General features: G+C 33.5%; 1 protein-coding gene across 1 annotated transcript in view; it reads right to left on the reverse strand.

The window, feature by feature from the left end:
- LOC115942605 (protein eyes shut homolog) overlaps positions 1–20822 on the reverse strand; it is a 486269-nt gene that overhangs the window by 379342 nt on the left and 86105 nt on the right. Inside the window, 4 exon segments of the mRNA XM_081827582.1 lie at positions 4835–4981; positions 18828–18934; positions 19125–19167; positions 19170–19220. Of these exon segments, the coding sequence (XP_081683708.1) occupies positions 4835–4981; positions 18828–18934; positions 19125–19167; positions 19170–19220 (348 nt within the window).

Below are 20822 nucleotides of genomic sequence, written 5' to 3' on the forward strand. Positions count from 1 at the left end.
TGGAAATTAAGATAATGCAAAGGCTAAAATAATTGAAAATCCTATGAATATTATTATAGAGAAAAAAGAAAAAAGAAAACTTCTTATCAATAAAAGTTAAAGGATGCCCGAAAAATAGTAGACAAGAATGAGTTTTTGGAAATTAAAAATGAGAGCAAAATGTTCTTTAACAATGTAATAAAGATATTGGAAAAAACATATGTCTACCAAACTGAGCAAAAATAAAATGAAACTAAAAAAGGAAAACTGGTATGGTTATAATAATATTAACAGTGACATTTTGACTAAAATTTTTTTGATGTAATCATTTTGGGAGAAGTAGTGGGAAAAATGTGTATAAGTTGATGAATAGAAAAGGTGATAACACAGCTAAATATTTTCTACAGGAAAAATTATTTAGATAATGTGAAAAATTGGAAAAAAAATCAAGAAATAGCAGTATAAGCATGCTATTTAGAAATATGAAAGCAAATGGTTCCTGGGTGGGGCAGTTGGTTAAGCATCTAACTCTTGTTTTTGGCTCAGGTCATGATCTTGGGGTTGTAAAATCAAGCCCCAAGTCAGGTTCCATGCTCGGCACAGAGTCTGCTTGAGATTTCTCTCTCTCCCTCTCCCTCTGCGGCTCCACCCTGCTCATGGTCTTTCTCTAAAATAAACAAATAAATAAATAAATAAATCTTAAAAAAAAAAAAAAGAAATATGAAAGTAAAAACCAGAAGAAATATCTAAGAATATTGAAAGAAGTTGCTTCTGGGTACAGGTTAGTTATACTTTCATGTTTGCCCTAAAATATTATCCCCCCACTCTTCAGCCTGCTTTAAGTGAAATCATGGTTAAGTACAGGGCCTACATTACACATAAGTGTGGAAATGAAAGCATTTTGATGAATATGCAAATCCTCAAAATCTTAAACTTAGATTAGTCTTTGTACACAATGTCTGCTTTTTTCCTAGCTAGCAGACTGCTGCTAGACTTCCAGCCACAACTAAAATTCTTAGATGTTTCTCTACTTGATTTGTGATGTGATGATGAATTTTTAAATATATTTTTATGTATACACTATGAAGATTCTAATATCCTCTGGAAATATCAAAGCTTCTTTATTAGTTTAACCTCTTCCCTTAATGGTCCAGGTATATAAAAATATAAAAATCTGTTATTAGGGACATATTTTCATCTTTATAGGTTATTAAATGTAAGTTTGGTTTTTCATCTGTCTCTCTCAATCTACCACTTTATCTATACACATAAGTATGTGTGTACCAAATGGCATGTCAATCTCAAACCAAATCAGTTTTTCCATGGCCTTCCCTGACTGCTGTTTAAGTTTCCCTCCACAACTCCTAACCTTATTCCAGCCCCTATAATTATTTTCCTACACAATTTTTCTCCATGGCAATTAATATCATTTGCTGTGTATCATGTTATAATGTCTCCCAGATATATCTATATTAGGGAGAGAGTAAGTATGAGTGAATTATGTTTATGGTCATAGCTTTCTAGTAGAAGTATGAGAATTCAACCCTCCAACCCGTCCAGGAAGTTGCCAGTCCCTGATACACCTGGCCTGAAATGACAGCTAAATCATCTCAGAATTAACTGTATCTACAAAGGCACCTTGGCTACCCCAATTACTGCCTAGTAAATTCACCTGAAGGCTCATACTAGACCATCTAACCAGGTGCGAGACCCACTTTTACAATGGCAAGTGAGGTGGGTACTGGTAACTTTCCAATAAATCTTGAAATTAAGAAAAAAGCTCATTCCTTTTAATACGAGAAACCTACACTAATTAACCAAAAGCCAAGCATAATTTGATGAGCTCAAAATACACATTTTTCCTTGGAAAATAGGCCAAACCAATTCAGATTTAGTGACTGAAAGGAAGCCCATGGAATTGTAAGTGGGCTTCCCATTAATCAATTACATAATATATGCTTTATGAATGTATGTTTATGAGAGCATCATTCCAGAACAGCTTGAATTCCCAAAGTAAAAGTAAATAAAAAATGTTTCAGAACCCAATGAATCAATGAGAGGGAGTTAAAGATTTTTTCATCAGAGACGGAAAGGGCACATAGTTTGATTAATCAATGATTAGTTATACACCTTAATATTTATATATTATTAATGTTCATCTATTCATGAATATATATTGAGCATGTATGATATGCTACATATAGACATGTCTCACCATCTCTACTTTGCAATTCTGATCTAATCTATCACTTAAAACTACAGCTGATCCTTGAACAACATGGTTTTGAAATGCATGGATTTAAAAAAAATAAATACAGTGTTGTAAACTTATTTTCTCTTCTTTATGATTTTCTTAACATTTTCTTTTCTCTAGCTTACTTTTTCGTAAAAATACAGTACGTAATACATACAATATTCAAAATGTGTGTTAACTGTTTCTGTTATTGGTAAGGCTTCTGGTCAACAGTGGGCTATTAGTAACATTTTGGGAGAGTCAAAAATTATACGTGGATTTTCTACTGCAAGGGGGTCGGCGCCCCTAACCCTCATGTTGTTCAAGGGTCAACTGTAATTCCAAAGCCTCCTGATTTCTCTCTCTGCTGCTACTGAAACTCTGCAGTCTATTCTTCAAACAGGAGTCAGAGTCTTTTAGTAAGCATATAAGTGAGAAAAAGCCTTTTATTTTAAATCTGTCCCTCCTCAAGCGTCATTTCTTGCTTCTTCTTAAACAAATAAAAACCTTCCTTTACTAAATTGTGCATGTTCACTCTCAGCAATATAATTTTCTCACATTCTCTCTTAAATCCACTTCAAACAGGGCGCCTGGGTGGCTCAGTTGGTTAAGCGACTGCCTTCAGCTCAGGTCATGATCCTGGAGTCCCAGGATCGAGTCCTGCATCGGGCTCCCTGCTCAGCAGGGAGTCTGCTTCTCCCTCTGACCCTCCCCCCTCTCATGCTCTATCTCATTCTCTCTCTCAAATAAATAAATAAAATCTTTTAAAAAAAAAATCCACTTCAAACAGACTTCTGCACCCTCCCCTCCAGCCAAACTGCTTCCTGGACCATGTCATTAATGACATTTGCATTGCTTCTGCAATGGTCAGAACTTAGTCCTTATTTTATTTGACCTAATAATACATTTGACACTGTTGGTTATTGTCTCTACTTGAAAGAATTTACATGGCTTTCTGCATTCCATCTGTCCTTGTTTTTCTTCCTCTATCACTGACTGCTCTTTTCAATGTCCTTTATAGGTTCTTCTTCCTCTCACGGACCCCTAAATATTGCAGTGCCCCTGGGTCAGACCTTGGTCCTTTTCCCTGTTCTATCTACATTCACTTCTTTGTGATCCTATCCAGTATTATAGTTGTATATCTGATGACTCCCCAAATTTACATTCCTGTTCCAGACTACATTGCACAGTCAACTGTGCACTCAACTTTTCCACAGGGGTGTATAATTGGCAAATCGATCTTAAAGTTTGAAACAACACTAAGCACATTAGCTTTCAATAAAAATAGAGAGGTTGTGAAAATAAATAAAAAAAAGAACATGTTAATCCTTCAAACTTTACAATGAATTTAAAATAGCAGAACAATGTGTTACATCAAATAATTTTACAAAATGTGTTTCTCATTGATACCGAGCTCAGTGTGTCATTTCCTATTTTAACAGTGTTTGTAAGCAATAAGCAGCAGAAAACAACAGCATGGTGAATGGCATTGTGAAGTTGAATCTATGGTCCCAAACAAAACTTCCAGGAATTTGGAATACGATGGGCAACATGACATTTAGAAAGGATACTGTTTTATTGCCAAAACGTACTGCCTCTTACTTATGTAATAAAATCTGTAGATAAGGGTTTAATTTTTTTTTTAAATTTAAGCAGAGACTTTTGTGCATACGACCATTGTTACCAAGGTAACCTTCTCTGACGCCATCTGTCAGGATTCCTCAGGAAAGACACCTGCATATTTTTTGTTCAAGTCACTTAACTTTTCCTCGCCTTCTGATCACTTATCTGATTGAAATACTTCTAATTTTTTTAATCAGTTTTGCTTTCCAATCTTATTTCTATTTTTCTAGTGTTTTTTACTCCTGCAAGTATAGAATGTAATATTAGCTACACTTAAACTAGTTTCCCTCAGGAAAGGAATCCAAGAGATCCCAGTGGTGTAAAATTCAGATATTAATAAATTGAAACTTGAGATTTCAATACATTTTTGCTGGACTCACATAATTAATATTGGTATACAAAAATAATAAAGCTTTTTGTATTTCATAAATGCAGTTTCTCAGCAGAAGTTTAGAGGGCTAATGAATTTTCCTTTCCATAGCTTCTTGGTGATTTTTGTCTTTTAACATTTGTGTTGTGGAATAGATATTAAGACAGCTAACTCCAAATTATATTTTTCTGCTAGAACTTTAAATTCACAATGACTCCCTGATTTCTGGCATGTAAGTATATTTAAAAGAGCTAATCTTATTACATTTTTAATGACATTTGTGTAATTGATATGACAGTATTATTTCTCTTAGATTATTCATACACTGATACTTCTTTATATTACAACAATATAAACATAATTCAGATACACTTCAATTCAAAAAACATAAAAGTATACAATACCTTGAAATATAATCCATATATTTCTTAGCTGTTAGCAAATGGTAGATTAAAAAGCATAAATTTTGTTTTTATTAATTTTTTTTTTACAAAAAACAAAGAGTCTCTTGCATGTCCTGTCCTACCTGCACATACCAGGTTATTTCAGGTTCTGGAGAGTAAATATAAGATTGCCATTTATTCACAGATAGCAATATGATGATATAGACAGAGCAGGCAGAGGTTTACCTGTATAACCAGAAGCACAGAGGCAGTTGTCTCCACCAGTTTTGCTGACACAATCTTCTCCATCTAGACAAGGTGGGATTTCACATTCACTCATATCCAACTCACACAAAGGTCCATGGTACCCTGGTTCACAATTACACACAAATCAAGAGAAAAGTAGGAAAATGAGAATTCACATGTTAACCAAAAACATTTCATTATATACATGATTCATATGTATATATTAAAATTTTAGCCTTTTAACTTAATTTAGATAAATGGCAATATTTTCTCTTCATTTTTTTTCCCTTGGAGAAAATATAATTCACCTTTGTTGGTTCACAGCCTCAAGAGTTCCCCAGGTGAAATTTGAAACTGGTCCCCACTGATGCAAGGCAAGGAGAGCCAGAAGAAAGAGACAAGCCACTCCAAATTGGTGGGGGACAGTTTTAATAAGCAAAGGAACTTGCATTCCAGGCTTGTGTTGGACACCCGCAAGACAAGTAGATCTTCACACCACTCCCCAAATCTTAAAAGTTTATATAAAGGCATTAATGAGGTTGTCATGTATACAGTCCAGATGACACCAATAATGCATTACTCTCTTAAGACTCTGTCACTGAAGTGGTTCCTAATTGGAAATAGTGGACAGAACATACATTTCAAGGACAAGAGAGAGAGTGAGGTGCCTCCTAACTGCCAGGATCCAGTTTGCAGATCAACACGAGGTCATGTCCTCTCAATGACTTCTTTAACGACCTTCTAGATATTTTTCCCCTTGACTGTTCTTTTTGTGAGAATTTTTTTAAATGAATGTATTTGAATAAATAATTAATATAACTTTGATAACTACTATTGAGCTTAATTCTGTACTGTATATTTTATTATAATATAAATATAAATCTTTAACTATCTCCTATGTTAAATATTGAAGATTACCCTGTCCATGGATTGAATGATGTTTCTGATATGGAATCCCTTCTGGTTAAATTAAAAAGATCATTTTAGCAAAAACAATCTTATTACTGCTTAATTATATTGACAGATGTTGGAGAAATTGGATGTAATTCAATGATTAGATGTTAGGTTCAAAGTATCATGCACTTAATAGAGGGATTGACTCCCAAGAGCCTTGCCTTTGAGAATGGTTTCCAGAAATTTCAACTGAACTTCCTTTCAATATCCAACTCTCCCCTCTTTATCTTAAACATCAACCTCTGATGAATCTGAGCTACTGAGTTCAGATATGTCCTCTGGACTTTAACTTGGAAATGTTTCTTGCTCCTATGTGGATTTCTTTTTATTGATTCAGATCCTGTCTCAAAGGGCCCTTGATTCTTTCCTTTATAGTCTATGCTATAACAAAAATCTATATAACTATGTGTGGCAGAATTACCCTGAATTTATTTTTAGTCTATTCCTCGATATTGTGCTGGACATGTTCTTATCTCAGCATCTAGTCAGTCTGTATCTATTTTCCAGAAGATAGAAGACCAATTCTCCTGAGATGGAATTGTGACTAGTTTTAGTTATATATATGTAAAATAACATGAGTAAAATAACAACTAAATAATCAATGACAAGCCAATAAATAATGCTAAGAAGAGAAAGCAATAATTTAATCTTTGTTTCTGCATTCATAGAAAAATATTAATGAAAACATAAAACTAATTTCCATAGATAAAATTAAATTGAGAGAAAATGCACCTAGAAAAACAAGTTCTAAATAGTTTTTTTTCTTTCTCCTTTTGTAGAAGTCTAAATAAAACTGCTTTACCAGGTTTTCTTGTAATGCTTTTGAAACAGATTTTTATTCTGATTTTTTGAGGGAATTCTTTCTAATTAACTATAGTTTCAACTTAATTGTAATTAGAAAAACATAACCACCAGAAATCTAACATGCCCATGCTCCTCTTTTACTCATGTACCACATATTAACTGATTGAATGCCAGATGTTAGTCCTGTACCCAGATCCAAGTGTAAATAAGGCTTCGGCTTATTTTTAAAATTCTCATAAAGAAGTTAGGGACATTCATATGTAAACATTACAGTAAATATATGCCAATTGAGAAAGGTGTGAAGTCCTACAGAAACAGAGCTGAATGTTAGAGAAGGTGACAGGAAAGGTTTTACTGGTTAGTGAATAAAGAGTGGGATTTTTGTATCAGTTGGACAGAAGGCATTAAAATTCCACGTGCAATGTCATGCTGGTGTAAAAGAGAACTGTATTTCTCAAGAGCATTCCATGTGACTAGGATCTTGACCAAAATCACTTTTTAGGGTGATCCAATTACTGATTCTTGAATTTGTGTTCAAATAGCAAAAATTTTCTCCATCTTCACTCTCTCACTAGAATCTTCCAATATAGTCCAGATAATGTAATGAATCTTTTAAATGCCTCACTAAAATCAAGATATGTTTGCTAATGATACTCTCATTGATTACTATTGTGTATTCCCAGTGAATCGATGATTCCGAGGGATCACAGGGTAGGTGGGAGTTGGACAGTGTTTTCAGTTGTAGCACTAAAAGGTGTATGCAAGAAATAATTTTTTCATACTAATAGATTACATTACTACACAATATAACAGATAATGACTCTGATCTCAATTTACACATCTGTTACATGTCCTTAGGACAGTTCTATCATACTTCCAGAAATTACAAAATCTATTCTTTACTCTGTAAGGCTGAATATTAGAAATTATTTTGGGACATCTTTCCTCTCAATGATAAATTTATAATAATGATCATTGATTTTTCTCAATCTTTTATAAACAGAAATTTATTCATTAAATTTACAGAATTCTCTGTGTGTGTGTGTGCATGTGTGTGTGTCTTTCCCCTCTTTCTCTCTGTTTGAAAACCAGGAAATATCCATATCCCTTGCCTTTTGCCACCCAGATTTTGTTTTCTGTATTTACAAAAACCTTGAATCTCTGTGTCTAGTCTTTTCCAGGAGACTTAAAATATATATGTACTCTCTCCCTTCCTTCCCCCCACCTCCTTTTCTCTCTTCCCTGCCCTTTCCCCCCACAGCTCCTCTTCTTCTCAAATAGGAGAGGTAGGCAAGGACAGCACATTCTCAACTTGTTCTCTCTGTACCTACCCTGGCCCTTCAAACCATTAAAAAATCAAAGTGCATAAGGCATGTCTGAAAGGAACCTCACCAGATTCTTCCTCCTACTGGCCTCCAGCTAAGACAATCTCTTCAGCTTTGGTGTATTTTCCCTTCCATTATTAGCTGCTGAGGGCCCCATCCCTACATTATGCGGACCATGTCTACCTAGGTTATGGGGAAAAAGTAAAAGTGAACCTTGATTTTTATTAATGTCTTAAGTGACTCAGTTAATCTTATAGTAATATTGATTTGTATGTTAAAAGTCTCTAAAACATTTCTTCTCTTGATGAAACCCTATGTTAACAACTTTTAAAACACAATTATACATATATTAAAAATATCTTGTTTTGAAGCAACAATTAAGACCATGAAATTTGTAATATATATATATATATATATATTTAAAGATTTTACTTATTTATTTGACAGAGAAAGACACAGCGAGAGAGGAAACACAAGCAGGGGATGTGGGAGAGGGAGAAGCAGGCTTCCCGCAGAGCAGGGAGCCCAATGAGGGGCTTGATCCCAGGACCCTGGGATCATGACCTGACCTGAAGGCAGACGCTTAAAGACTGAGTCACCCAGGCGTCCCTGTAATATATTTTGATAAAATGGAAATTTCTAATTTAAATTCAAAGCTTTATTTCAAAAGTTTTAGTGGAATTAAATAGTTTGTCAAGGTATTGAACATTTTTTGTTCAAATTTCCTATAATTTGATAGTGACCTAAAATTATCCAGGTAGGTTTTCAAGATACTTTTCCAAAACCAAAATACATTTTAACAGGTGACTTCTAAAGAAAATTCAGTACATTGAAAAAAAGTAGAGGTAAAGAAGAGTAACTTTGTTTTACATAAAGTGATATTGCCATAATGAAAGGGGAGGGAAAAATGCAAGATAATCACAGGGACTTGTAGCTCCAAAATGAGGCCCTGCTTTACATTATTCTTAAAATTATTCTTTTATCTTCTTCTTATCTCATTTCAGATGAGAAAGAAGTTAATTAGTAGAGAAATTGTTTTTATGCTTCTAGGAAGCTGAGTTATTTTAAAATATACCATTATATTGATTAAATCATATTATAAGATCCAATATATAAATCTTTAATGAGAGTTTTAATTTAATTTAATCTTTTATGAGAGTTTTAATTTTAAAATGCACTTGCAGTATTAAGATTTCATATATATTTCTTCCAAAAGATCATTTTATAAAAACCTAGAGTCCAAAACACAAAAATAAAACAACAAACTGCTGCAGGAGAAACTTTATGATTAGAACATGTTAGCCTATGTTACAGCTATTCAAATTTTGAGATAATTTATAATACATTTTAAAGTAATTTCTACCTCTTTCTTGTAATTCTATACTGCATTCCTGAACCATAGTTCTTTATAATAATGACATTTCTTAATCAAAAAGTGAACAATCTATTTTTATTAGTGACATGGGTAAGGATTTTCACACTAAAATTTTATGAAAAAGTTAAAGTTCAATAAACCCTTTAGATAATATTTAAAAATTTTAATCAGTTATAAGATATGTAAAACTCACCATCTGTTCTTTTATAATTTTAATGGATAAAAGCATATTTAAGTATACAAACATACATAATGAAAAGTAAATACAATACTTGTAAAATTTGCACATAAAAAAACTACCAAATTTAATATTAATCTAAGAGAATATTGAACATGCTATGTTCATACATCTTTAAGATGGTGTACTTTAAGGTGCTATATATTCTGTGTATCTCAACCAAAAAGAAGAAGAAAAAGTAAACCAACTTTTTTCTACCCAATATATTTGCTCCACAGAGTGATTATCTTTAAAATAGTCTTTATATGTCATTATTATAATTTTACTACACATGGGTGTGGAAACAATGGGGTTAGGGAAAAGTGTTCAGTAGAATATAAATCATTTGGATTAATAACTGGTTTCTAGGCTAACAATTTACAGAAGAATGTACAGATTTTTGTCTCTTAGTTAAATGTACATTAACCAGTCATTTTCGACTTTGTAATGGTAAAGAACTGCTAAACTCATGAACATCACACACCAATTGGTCACAATATTCTTGTTGATAATGATTTGTGTGTGATAATCACAGCCATTTGGAAATTTTTCTTCTATATTCTTTGAATGAACCAGACACTGTTATTATAATTGTTCTGGTAAATTCTTGCCTTAGCTGTAAATTTTTCATAGTTCAATATTATTGTCAGTGATCTAAGTAAACTGATAACTGTGACTTATAAAGACATTAGTTCTATTGGATAACATATGCTATCAAATGTCAGAAAATGTCAATTGTAGTGTCCAGTTTTGCAATGGTTTGTAATTGATTTGGGCCTGTTATCCGTATGCTGTCATATCTCAAGCAATTCATCTTTAAATACTGTCATTAGGATTAAGTATTAATTATTGCAGACCCCAGTTTCAATAACCAAAGTAGAGAATGGAACAGATTAAAAACATAGATGTAATAATAAGTACATTATATAATAATTACTATTTTTAATATTTTTCTCATGTGTCTATAGTTTAATTTGTACTGAACATACAATTGGTTTTATTTTTTTTTATTTTTTTTTAACAATTGGTTTTAAATGAATTGTTAGATTATTTCAAAGATTTTTAATGGTAAGTTAATATCAATATGCTAAAAACACACTAAAAATGTACTTTATATCAAAAAATATATTCTTGGAAAACAGATGGGATACGAAAATGTGATTACTTATATTTTAGCTGTTGATTTTTTTTGTCTTTGAAAGATTTTAATGCATTGAAAATGGATTTTATTATAACAATTTAAACAGAGTAATTTTCTGAGAATAGAATAATCAACACCCATATACCCATCATCCATATTTAACACATCTCAATGTTTTTCCATGTTGCTGAATAATTTTAAGGAAAATGTATAAAACATATATTTGAAAACCCTTTGTATACATCAAGATTCATTTTTCATCCCTTTCTACTGGGAGGAAATCACTATTCTTAGATTGATGTGCATTCTTCAAAATATGTTTTAAAATTTCATTAAATATTATATTAATGTCTCAAAATGAAATCATTATGTACAAATTTAATAATATATGTACATGATTCATATGAGAAAAGTACAAAACTGATGAATGAAATCAAAGAAAAATTAAATGTAGAGATACTACATGTTCATGGATAGAGGGACTATACTGTCAACATGTCAGTTCTGCCCAACATAATCTCTAGATTCAATGAAATCCCAATCAAAATCCTAGCAAGTTATTATGTGGATATTAATAAAACAATTCTAAAGATTACAGGGAGAAGCAAAAGACTCAGAATTCAGTGTTGGAGAACAAAGTTGAAGGACTGACACTGCCTGACTTTAAGACTTACTATAAACCTACAGTAATCAAGATAGTGTGGTATTATCAAAAGAATAAACAAATAGATCAATGGAACAGAATAGGGAGCTCAGAAATATACCCACATAAATACTGTCAACTGATCTTTGACAAAGAGGCAAAGGCAATTCAATGGAGAAATGTTTTTTCAACATATGGTGTTGGAACAACTGGACATCCACATTGAAAATTTTAAAAAATCTAGACACACACCTTAAACTCCTTGTATAAATTAACTCAAAATGGATAAAATACTCAATGAAAAATGCAAAATTATAAGAACTCCTCGAAGAAAGGAGAAAATCTTGATGATGTTGGGTGTGGTTGTTTCTTAGATATGACACCAGGGTATGATCCATGAAAGAAAGAATTGATAAAGATGGGCTTAATTCAAATTAAAATTTCTGTTCCGTGAAAGACGATGTCAGAGAATGACAAGAAAAAGCCACAGACTGGAAGAAGATATTTGCAAAAGACAAAGGATTATTATCCAAAATATAGAAATACTAAAAATTCAACAATAAGAAAACAAACAATCCAATTTTAAAAATGGGCCCACGAACCATTCGAGACGATGGACTCTGAAAAACAAACTGAGGGTTCTAGAGGGGAGGGGGGGTGGGAGGATGGGTTAGCCTGGTGGGTATTAAAGAGGGCACGTTCTTCATGGAGCACTGGGTGTTATACACAAACAATGAATCATGGAACACTACATCAAAAACTAATAATGTAATGTATGGTGATTAACATAACAAAAATTTTTTTAAAAAAAGGGCCCATGATCTCAACAGATACTTCACCAAAGAAGACCTACTGATGTCAAATAAGCATATGAAAAGATGCTCCACATCATATGCCTTGAGGTAAATGCAAATCGAAACGAGATACCACCACACACCTTTTAGAATAGCCCAAATCCAGAACACTGACAATACCAAATGCTCCTAAGAATGTGAAGCAACAGGAGTTCTTTTTTTTTTTTTTTTTTTTTTTAAGATTTTATTTATTTGAGAGAGAGAGAGCACAAGCCATGGGGAGAAGTAGAGGGAGAAAGAGAAGCAGACTCACCACTGAGCAGGGAGCCTTATCCTAGGACCCTGAGACCACAACTGAGCCCAAAGCAGATGTTTGACCTTCTGAGCCACCCAGGCACCCCAGCAGGAGCTCTTGTTCATTGGTGGTGGGAATGCAAAATGGTCAAAGCATTTTGCAAAAATGCAAAAAAAGCAGCCAATTTAGAAAATGGTTTGGCAGCTTCTTACATAATATTTTACTAAATAATATGTTATATATATTATTCTGATACTTTTTCATTCAATCATGTATTTCAATAAACACTCAAATATATTTCTATTGTTTTATTCATAATACATAATAGTTTATGTATTTTTTATATAGTTATGTATTATGTTTATTATATCATATTTATTTAGATTTTTTCTAAATTTTCACCATTGTAAACATACCACAAATGTATTAACTTGTGCATATCTCCTTGTACTTATATTCAAGATTTTCTCTAGAATGAGATTTATGATAATTTCCCCCAAATAGCTTTTCATCCTCCCATGAGCAGCAGATGAGATTCACCTTAGAAAGACGTAAAATATCTCATTTTATTTCAGGTTTCCTAATTATTTGTTTACTAATCATTTCTTTTTCTTCCTCTTAAATTGGTTCTTCATGTTCTTTGCCTATGTTTTGTTATGTCCTTTTAATTTTTTTTTAAGATTTTATCTATTTATTTGGCAGAGACAGCTAGAGAGAGCATAAGCAAGGGGGAGCAGCAGAGGCAGAGAGAGAAGCAGACTCCCCACTGAGCAGAGAGCCTGATATGGGGCTGGATCCCAGGACCCTGAGATCATGACCTGAGCCGAAGGCAGACACTTAATGACTGAGCCACCCAGGTGCCCCTTGTTAAGCCCTCTTAAGTTTAAACTGATTTTAGCCAACACTTAGTTCTGTTTACTGTGGGCTTCTACTCAGTTATCACTAACAGCTTATTGCCTCAAACACAAACCACAGGAAGCTTGTGAGGCTCTGCCCAAGTACAGATTTAAAAGAGAAAAGGCTGCTATGTTGATGGTATTTTTTAAATAACTTTATTTTTTAGATTAATTTAAAGTTCACAGCAAAATTAAGCAAAAGTACAAAGTTCCCATATAGTCCCTGCCCCTTATATTCAAAACTTCCCCCACTATCAACATTCTCCACCACTGTAACATTGTATTACAATTGATGAACCTACACTAACATACCATTATTATTCAAAGTCCATAGTTTATATTAGGGTTCACTCTTAGTGTTGTATATTCTATGGGTTTTGACAAATGTATAATGGCATGCGTCCATCATTATAATATCATACATAATAGCTTCACTGCCTTAAATATCCTTTGAGATCCACCTATTTTTCCCTCCTTATTCTCTAATTCCTGGAAACCACAATCTCTTTATTGTCCCCAATGTTTTGCCTTTTCCAAATTGTTATATAGTTGGAATCATACCCTATATAAGCTTTTATAGATTGGTTTCTTTTACTTAGTAATATGCATCTATGATTCCTCCACATGTCTTCATGGTCTGATATCTCTTTTTTTTTTTGTGCTGAATAATTTTCCATTGTCTGAACATACCACAACTTATTTTTCCATTCACTTACTGATGGTCATCTTGGTTGCTTCCAAGTGTTGGCAATTATGAATAAAGCTTCTATAAACAACTGGGTGTTAGTGTTTGAGTGGACGTAAGTTTTAACTCATTTGTGTAAATACCAAGTACTGTGATTTTGGGATCATATTGTAAGTTTTGCAAGAATCTGCCAAATTCCAAAATAGCTGCCATTTCTTTTTTATCCAGAGGGAAATCACCTTGGGGGTCCAAATATTTCCTGTTTATTATACAATCATCTTCAAAGGATGTCTCTGAATAGTCACCTCCATTTCCTTTCTTACATTTCTAGTTTCTGGGGAGGGCCTCTGGAAAAAGATGATGGCACCAGGTGGATTCAACACTAATCAGGTGGTCAAAAGTCAATCCAGAAACCTCCAACATCTATTTCTTAACAGGAAGAAGCTGGTTCAGTCACGGTTCAGTCAGTGTATTGTATTGTTTTTCCTCTACATGAGCCGAGCTTGAGGATAAACATTTACAAAAACTCTTCATGTTGGTTGCCAGATTTTTCACCATTAGTATTTGGTTATTTTCCATCAAGCTTTTTAGGATAATCTCAGTTTGAGAAACACTTTGATGTCATCAGCTAGACTGAAGAGTCAACATCAACTTTATAATCAATTCAGCTCTCTGTAAATGAACTCATAGTTCTTGTGTTCATGAATGTACCATGAGAGTTCTCTTTTAAGCAGAGGGCATTGTGGCTGACTTCCTCCTCAAACTCTTTGAGATCTCGTACGGAACTTGGAAAACTGGTCTTTAGAAGCCATATAATTAACTTGTGTTAAATACCTTCATTTACATTTGTAGAATCATTTTGATTCTACTATTCATTTCATTCTAGTCTCTGACTCAGAGCTATCTCCTAAGTCCCATGCAGGGCAAATTAGGAATGCCAGGCAGTTAATGCCCCATGCTTCAGTCTGCATGTTTCCTGTGAGCTTATTTTCCAGTTACTAATCCTACCTTCGGTTTGGTTGATAGCATTTTTTATCTTAATTCTTTACCACTCTTCTTCCTAGCCACAGCTTCATCATGGGAAGAGTGTTTGCCCCACACTTTCAGGCATGGTTACAATTATTTTTTTGCACAGTGATCTATAGGTAAGGATGCAGGGCACTATTTCAGAGCCTAGGGCTTAATAGAGTTTACCTGTTTTTTGCTTGTTCTCTTGAACTCCTCACATGTGAGCATGTGAGAACATGCTAGTCCAATAAAAATGAAAGAAACTTGGAGCACAACTATTTCAGCTGATTTAATAGACTGTGAAACACTTCTCCCTGCTCAGCTATGTCCCAGAGAAACTTAGATGAATCCAGCCTATATTAGAGCCAAATACCAGTAAACCACAGATGTGAAAATATTAATAAATAATAACTATTTTAACCACTGAGTTTTCAGTTTCTGCTAACCAACAACAGCAAACAAGTATAGCCTGTATAGTAACTTTGAAGGAGTTCATATCCCCTGTAGAAACGGATAAATATGGCAAAGGGACTTAAATCTCTGAAATTCACTTTAATCTCCATTACTGATAGAGGCTAAACCTCTCCTGTTTCTTTGGAATCTGTGCTTCTTTGCACACAATCCTTCCTCTAAATATGCTGAAGGAGTTGACTTATAAAATGTTGCCAGTTTTCCCTGGCCCACTCCCCAACATTTCTTATTGGTTCCAGCCCATAAAAAGGGTTAGATTCCAACTTTGCTGATGAGAGATGGAAACACTTAACTGGGAACAGCTAGCCTATACCCTAGAAGAGCTGCATAACCCCACCAACCTGTATTGTCACAAAGTTGGGGAGCATGTGTGGGATTGACCCTAAGGTAGACCAAAGGAGAATAAATATAAAACTTAAATGAGTTAAACTTATTGACATGGATGGAGAGAGAAGATTCAATGTGCTAATATTAGCATCTGGGTATGGTGTTAAATTAGTTAATAAAAAAACAGGACTTAATTCCAGCTTAGATTGGTGAAGTAGAAGTTCCAGAGTATTCTTGGTATATATTAGAAGGAACTATTCATAGGCTTATTGTTATGGAAATGTTGGAGGGGATCTATCATGAGTAAGCTGTTCAGTTACCCCTTAATTTCTACCCCAAGAGAATACAGGAGGGTATTCCTATCTCCTAGGAAGAAATTCCATTCACCCAGGAGGACATCCCATTCACCAAGATCAAGAACAGGGTTTGTGAAGGGGGCACTAGTCTCTTGATAAACTCTGGGGTGATTGTCCTTTATAGGCTGGAGATAATGTGAGATGCTACAGTAAAACTGGGTTCCCTGATATAAATTAGAATAATGGGATCTAAGAATGGATAAAAACAGTTGGATATTGACTATCAGATTAAAAATTGAGCAAATAATTCAGAGAAACAAAAGGTGATTGGTGGATTGGTTTAGATAGCCTTGACAGTGGCTAATCAGTGATGAGTTTCTAGAAATAAAATACATGGGCAATCCGCAATGGTGCTATTCACATATATAGAATTAAGAATATAGGTCTGCAGGACAGACACACTATTCAATTTGCTTTTGTAGGGATTCCTAGCATCTTACACAATTTCAGGCTTATGCTATGTCATGGACTTAGTGCCTCAACTGAAGGATAGTAGGTCCTTTTGAAGCAGGATCTTGACATATAGTCACAGGTGTTCCATGTATCTTCCTGAAGCCTTCCTCAGAGGGTTCTGAGGCCATTTACCACTGTCAATGCTCACTGATGAAAGAATGATATTCAGGCCTTTTAGGAGTTTTTAGATAATGACCCTGAACTCATGCTTATCTTTGAAATACCACTGTTCCATCAGTAGAAGTGCACAATTATTTAGGTCTGGTAGCTGGATCATAAATCCATCTTCTGTTGTTTTGTTTTGTTTTCCTCCACAGTCCTGAATATGAGATTTCTTGCCTTACCAGTATTGAAATATTTCAAAGGTAACTAACTAAGATTTATGGTACTGGCACATGGATGGCTAATTGAACTAAGGAAACAGAATAGAGGCAAAGAAATAGACATATTCGTATATGGGGACTTGTTCTGCAACCAAGAAGGCATTGCAGATCAGGCCAAGCAGTAAGTAACAAATGAAGTTATTCAATACATATAGCAGGCACAATTGGTTAATTATATGCAAAAATTAACTTAAAATTCCTATCTCATAACACACGCGCGCACACACACACACGTGCGCGTGCACGCATGTGTGCACATGCGCACAACTTCCAAATAAATTGATTTAAATATGAAGGGTGAAACTTTAAATATTTTAAAAGGAAATATAAGCAACATTCTTTTGCCCTAGAATAAACTTTTTAAAAAATACTGAACCACTCTTGAATCCCTGGAATAAATCCTACTTGATTATGGTGAATGTTTCTTTTTAAAATACTACTGGATTGAGCTGCTAATTTTAATGTATTATTGGATTGAGTTGCTGGTGAGGATTTTTGTAACTATGTTCATTAGAGACACTGACCTGTAATTTTCTTTTTTTTGTTGTCTTTATCTGGTTTTGTTATCAGGGTAATGCTGGCCTCATAGAATGCATTTGGAAGTTTTCCTTTCTCTTCTATTTTTTGGAAAAGTTTGATAAGAATAGCTATTGGCTCTTCCTTAAGTAGAGTAAATGTTTTAAACAAGATAAAAAAGGCAAGCCATAAGCAAATTGATTAATTTGGTTACATTAAAATTAAAGTTTAGCACTCAAAACTTATCACAGAGAAGGTAAAATGTCAAGCCACAATCAATAGAAGATATTTTCAGTAAATATGATTAGTGAAAGCAGTAATAATCAAAATATATAAAGATTCTTACAAATCAATGAGAAGAAAACATAAATGGGAAGATGCCATAAATAGGCATTTCTAGAAAAGAAAAATTAAATATTTTAAAATGGATGAAGAAGTGCTTAAACTCATAAGTTATGATGGGAATACAGAAAAATAAATACAAAAAAACAAGGATATATAATTTTACACACAGCAGATAAGCCCAAATGGAATATCTAAGAATGCAAATAGGGACACTTACTCACTTTCATTAAGAGTGTGAATATTCCATTTTCAAATGAAATGGAAAAAAATGATACAATACATGTGAAAACATCTACCTAGTGATCCAACTATTCCATTTCTAGGTATGAAATCGAAGGTAACATTAGTTTTTGTGTATTTAGAGAAATATTTGAAAACCTTAATAGTATTATTATCTCTAAGAAAGAAGAGTCAAATAATCCAGATATCTATGATCAGAAGACTGATAAATAAATGTTGACACATATTTAAAGGGAATATTGTACAACAGTTAAAAATGAGCAACAGATACATGCATTAATGCAGAAATGTCATGTTCAACATAATGAATTGTTTCTGAAGACTACTCACAATATTTCAGTTATATTAAATGCAAACTAAGTCTTTTGTTGAGGCAGGCATATAAATAGTTAATACTATATATTAAAGGCAAGGGGATGGGTCAAATAGGTGATAGGGATTAAGGAGTGCACTTGTGATGAGCATCAGGTGTTGTATGGAAGTGTTGAATCACTATATCGTACACCTGAAACTAATATTATGTTGTGCTGACTGAAATTTAAATAAATAAATAAATAAAAACATAAAATAAAATCTTGGTTCAACAACAACAAAAAATTTGGGACATTCAATACAATTGGGTGGAAAAGTAGAGGAATACTTGGGGATAAGCACAAGGATATAGGGAATGTTCTACTTAAGTTGAATATGGGTACATATATGTTCATTTTGTTATTTAAATATTATATATAAAATAATTGATTATGTAAAATATAGCCTCTAACCTGTTTGTTAGATCCACACAGGTTCCATTATTTTTGCAAGGTCTAGAAGAACACTCATTTGTTTCAAGTTCACATAGAGGTCCAGAAAACCCAGGTCTGCAAACACATCTTTTAAACAAGAAATTTAATAGCTCCATTAATATAAACATATAAAGTCAAAGCTTCAAATAATTGTAGCATGGCAAATTGTTAATAACCAGAAATTTGTTCAATTTGTCAACTGAAATTCTAAACATGGATATATTTAGATACAACTAGATGCATAAACTTTTATCTAGTTATTTTTTGGTTTCTCTACCTGAAATTGTTGGCCCCATCTTCACAGTCACCATATTCTGACGGGGAAGAGAGAAGCACTCATTCACATTAATTTCACAACGTTCACCCTCAAATCCTGCAAGGAGAGATGAGATGGATATAGATGAGCAATCCTCACTTTAGAGTGTGAAAATCAGTCAGTGGTAAAGAGTCTGGAGAATATGCTCTTAGCGGAAGCTTAGGAAAAAAAGAAAAAGAAAGAAAACACCTCATCTCTGGCTTCTCACACAACTCTATTTCACATAATATATGAATAAAGTTATGCTAGTTTCAATTTAATGAGTTCAAATGTTATTAAATCCTTTGGGAAAATAGGGTGTTGCAAATGTTTCTGTTGTCTTAAGGTATTTAAATGTTTGAACAAGAATAAATGAAACAATCTGGAAAGCAAATGAATTAATGTGAACGGTCAATCTTAAAGTAAAATTGAGCTTCAGTGATCAAATTTATACAAGGCAGTTAGCAGATGAGGCAAATTATTTAATAACTTTCCATATCCAAGTGATTCAAAGAACACAAATTATTTTGATTCATAGCTACATAATCAGTCATCCATTTAAACACATGCCAGTTATATTTTTTAAAAAAACCCAAACATGAAAAAAAATTACACAGACTTAATGAGAGCATTGTAATTATTTCAACAGATTTGTGTCAGAAAAAAATCAGCATATCACTTTTTAAAATACATTAAATATTTTTTATGATGACAATTTAAACATTTCCATGATCGTATATTAACGAGATAAAATATATTCTTTTTTAATTTTATTTTATTATGTTATGTTAATCACCATACATTACATCATTAGTTTTTGATGTAGTGTTCCATGATTCATTGTTTGCATGTAACACCCAGTGCTCCATTCAATACATGCCCTCTTTAATACCCATCACCAGGCTAACCCATCCCCCTAACCCCCTCTCCTCTAGAATCCTCAGTTTGTTTCTCAGAGTCCATAGTCTCTCATGGTTTGTCTCCCCCTCCAAATCCCCCCCTTTATTTTTCCCTTCCTACTATCTTCTTCTTCTTCTTTTTTTTCTTTAACATATAATGTATTATTTGTTTCAGAGGTACAGGTCTATGATTCAACAGTCTTACACAATTCACAGCACTTACCATAGCACATACCCTCTCCAATGTCTATCACCCAGCCACCCCATCCCTCCAACCCCCCACCACTCCAACAACCCTCAGTTTGTTTTCTGAGATTAGGAATTCCTCATATCAGTGAGATCATATGATAAATGTCTTTCTCTGATTGACTTATTTCGCTCAGCATAATACCCTCCAATTCCATCCACATTGTTGCAAATGGCAAGATTTCATTCCTTTTGATCGCTGCATAATATTCCATTGTGTATATATACCACATCTTCTTTATCCATTCATCTGTTGATGGACAACAAAATATATTCTTATACTCATTTTTTCTTGCTAATATTTTTTTCAATACTAGTTAGAAAATGTGAAAAACACCCAGTCACCCCATCCCTCCCACCCCACCCCCCACTCCAGCAACCCTCAGTTTGTTTCCTGCAATTAAGAATTCCTCATATCAGTGAGATCATATGATACATGTCTTTCTCTGTTTGATTATTTCGCTCAACATAATACCCTCCAGTTCCATCCACGTCGTTGCAAATGGCAAGATCTCATTATTTTTGATGGCTGCAT

The sequence above is a fragment of the Leptonychotes weddellii genome, chromosome 8 (genome assembly GCF_054177405.1).
Source record: "Leptonychotes weddellii isolate Sample4059 chromosome 8, ASM5417740v2, whole genome shotgun sequence".
NCBI lineage: Eukaryota > Metazoa > Chordata > Mammalia > Carnivora > Phocidae > Leptonychotes > Leptonychotes weddellii.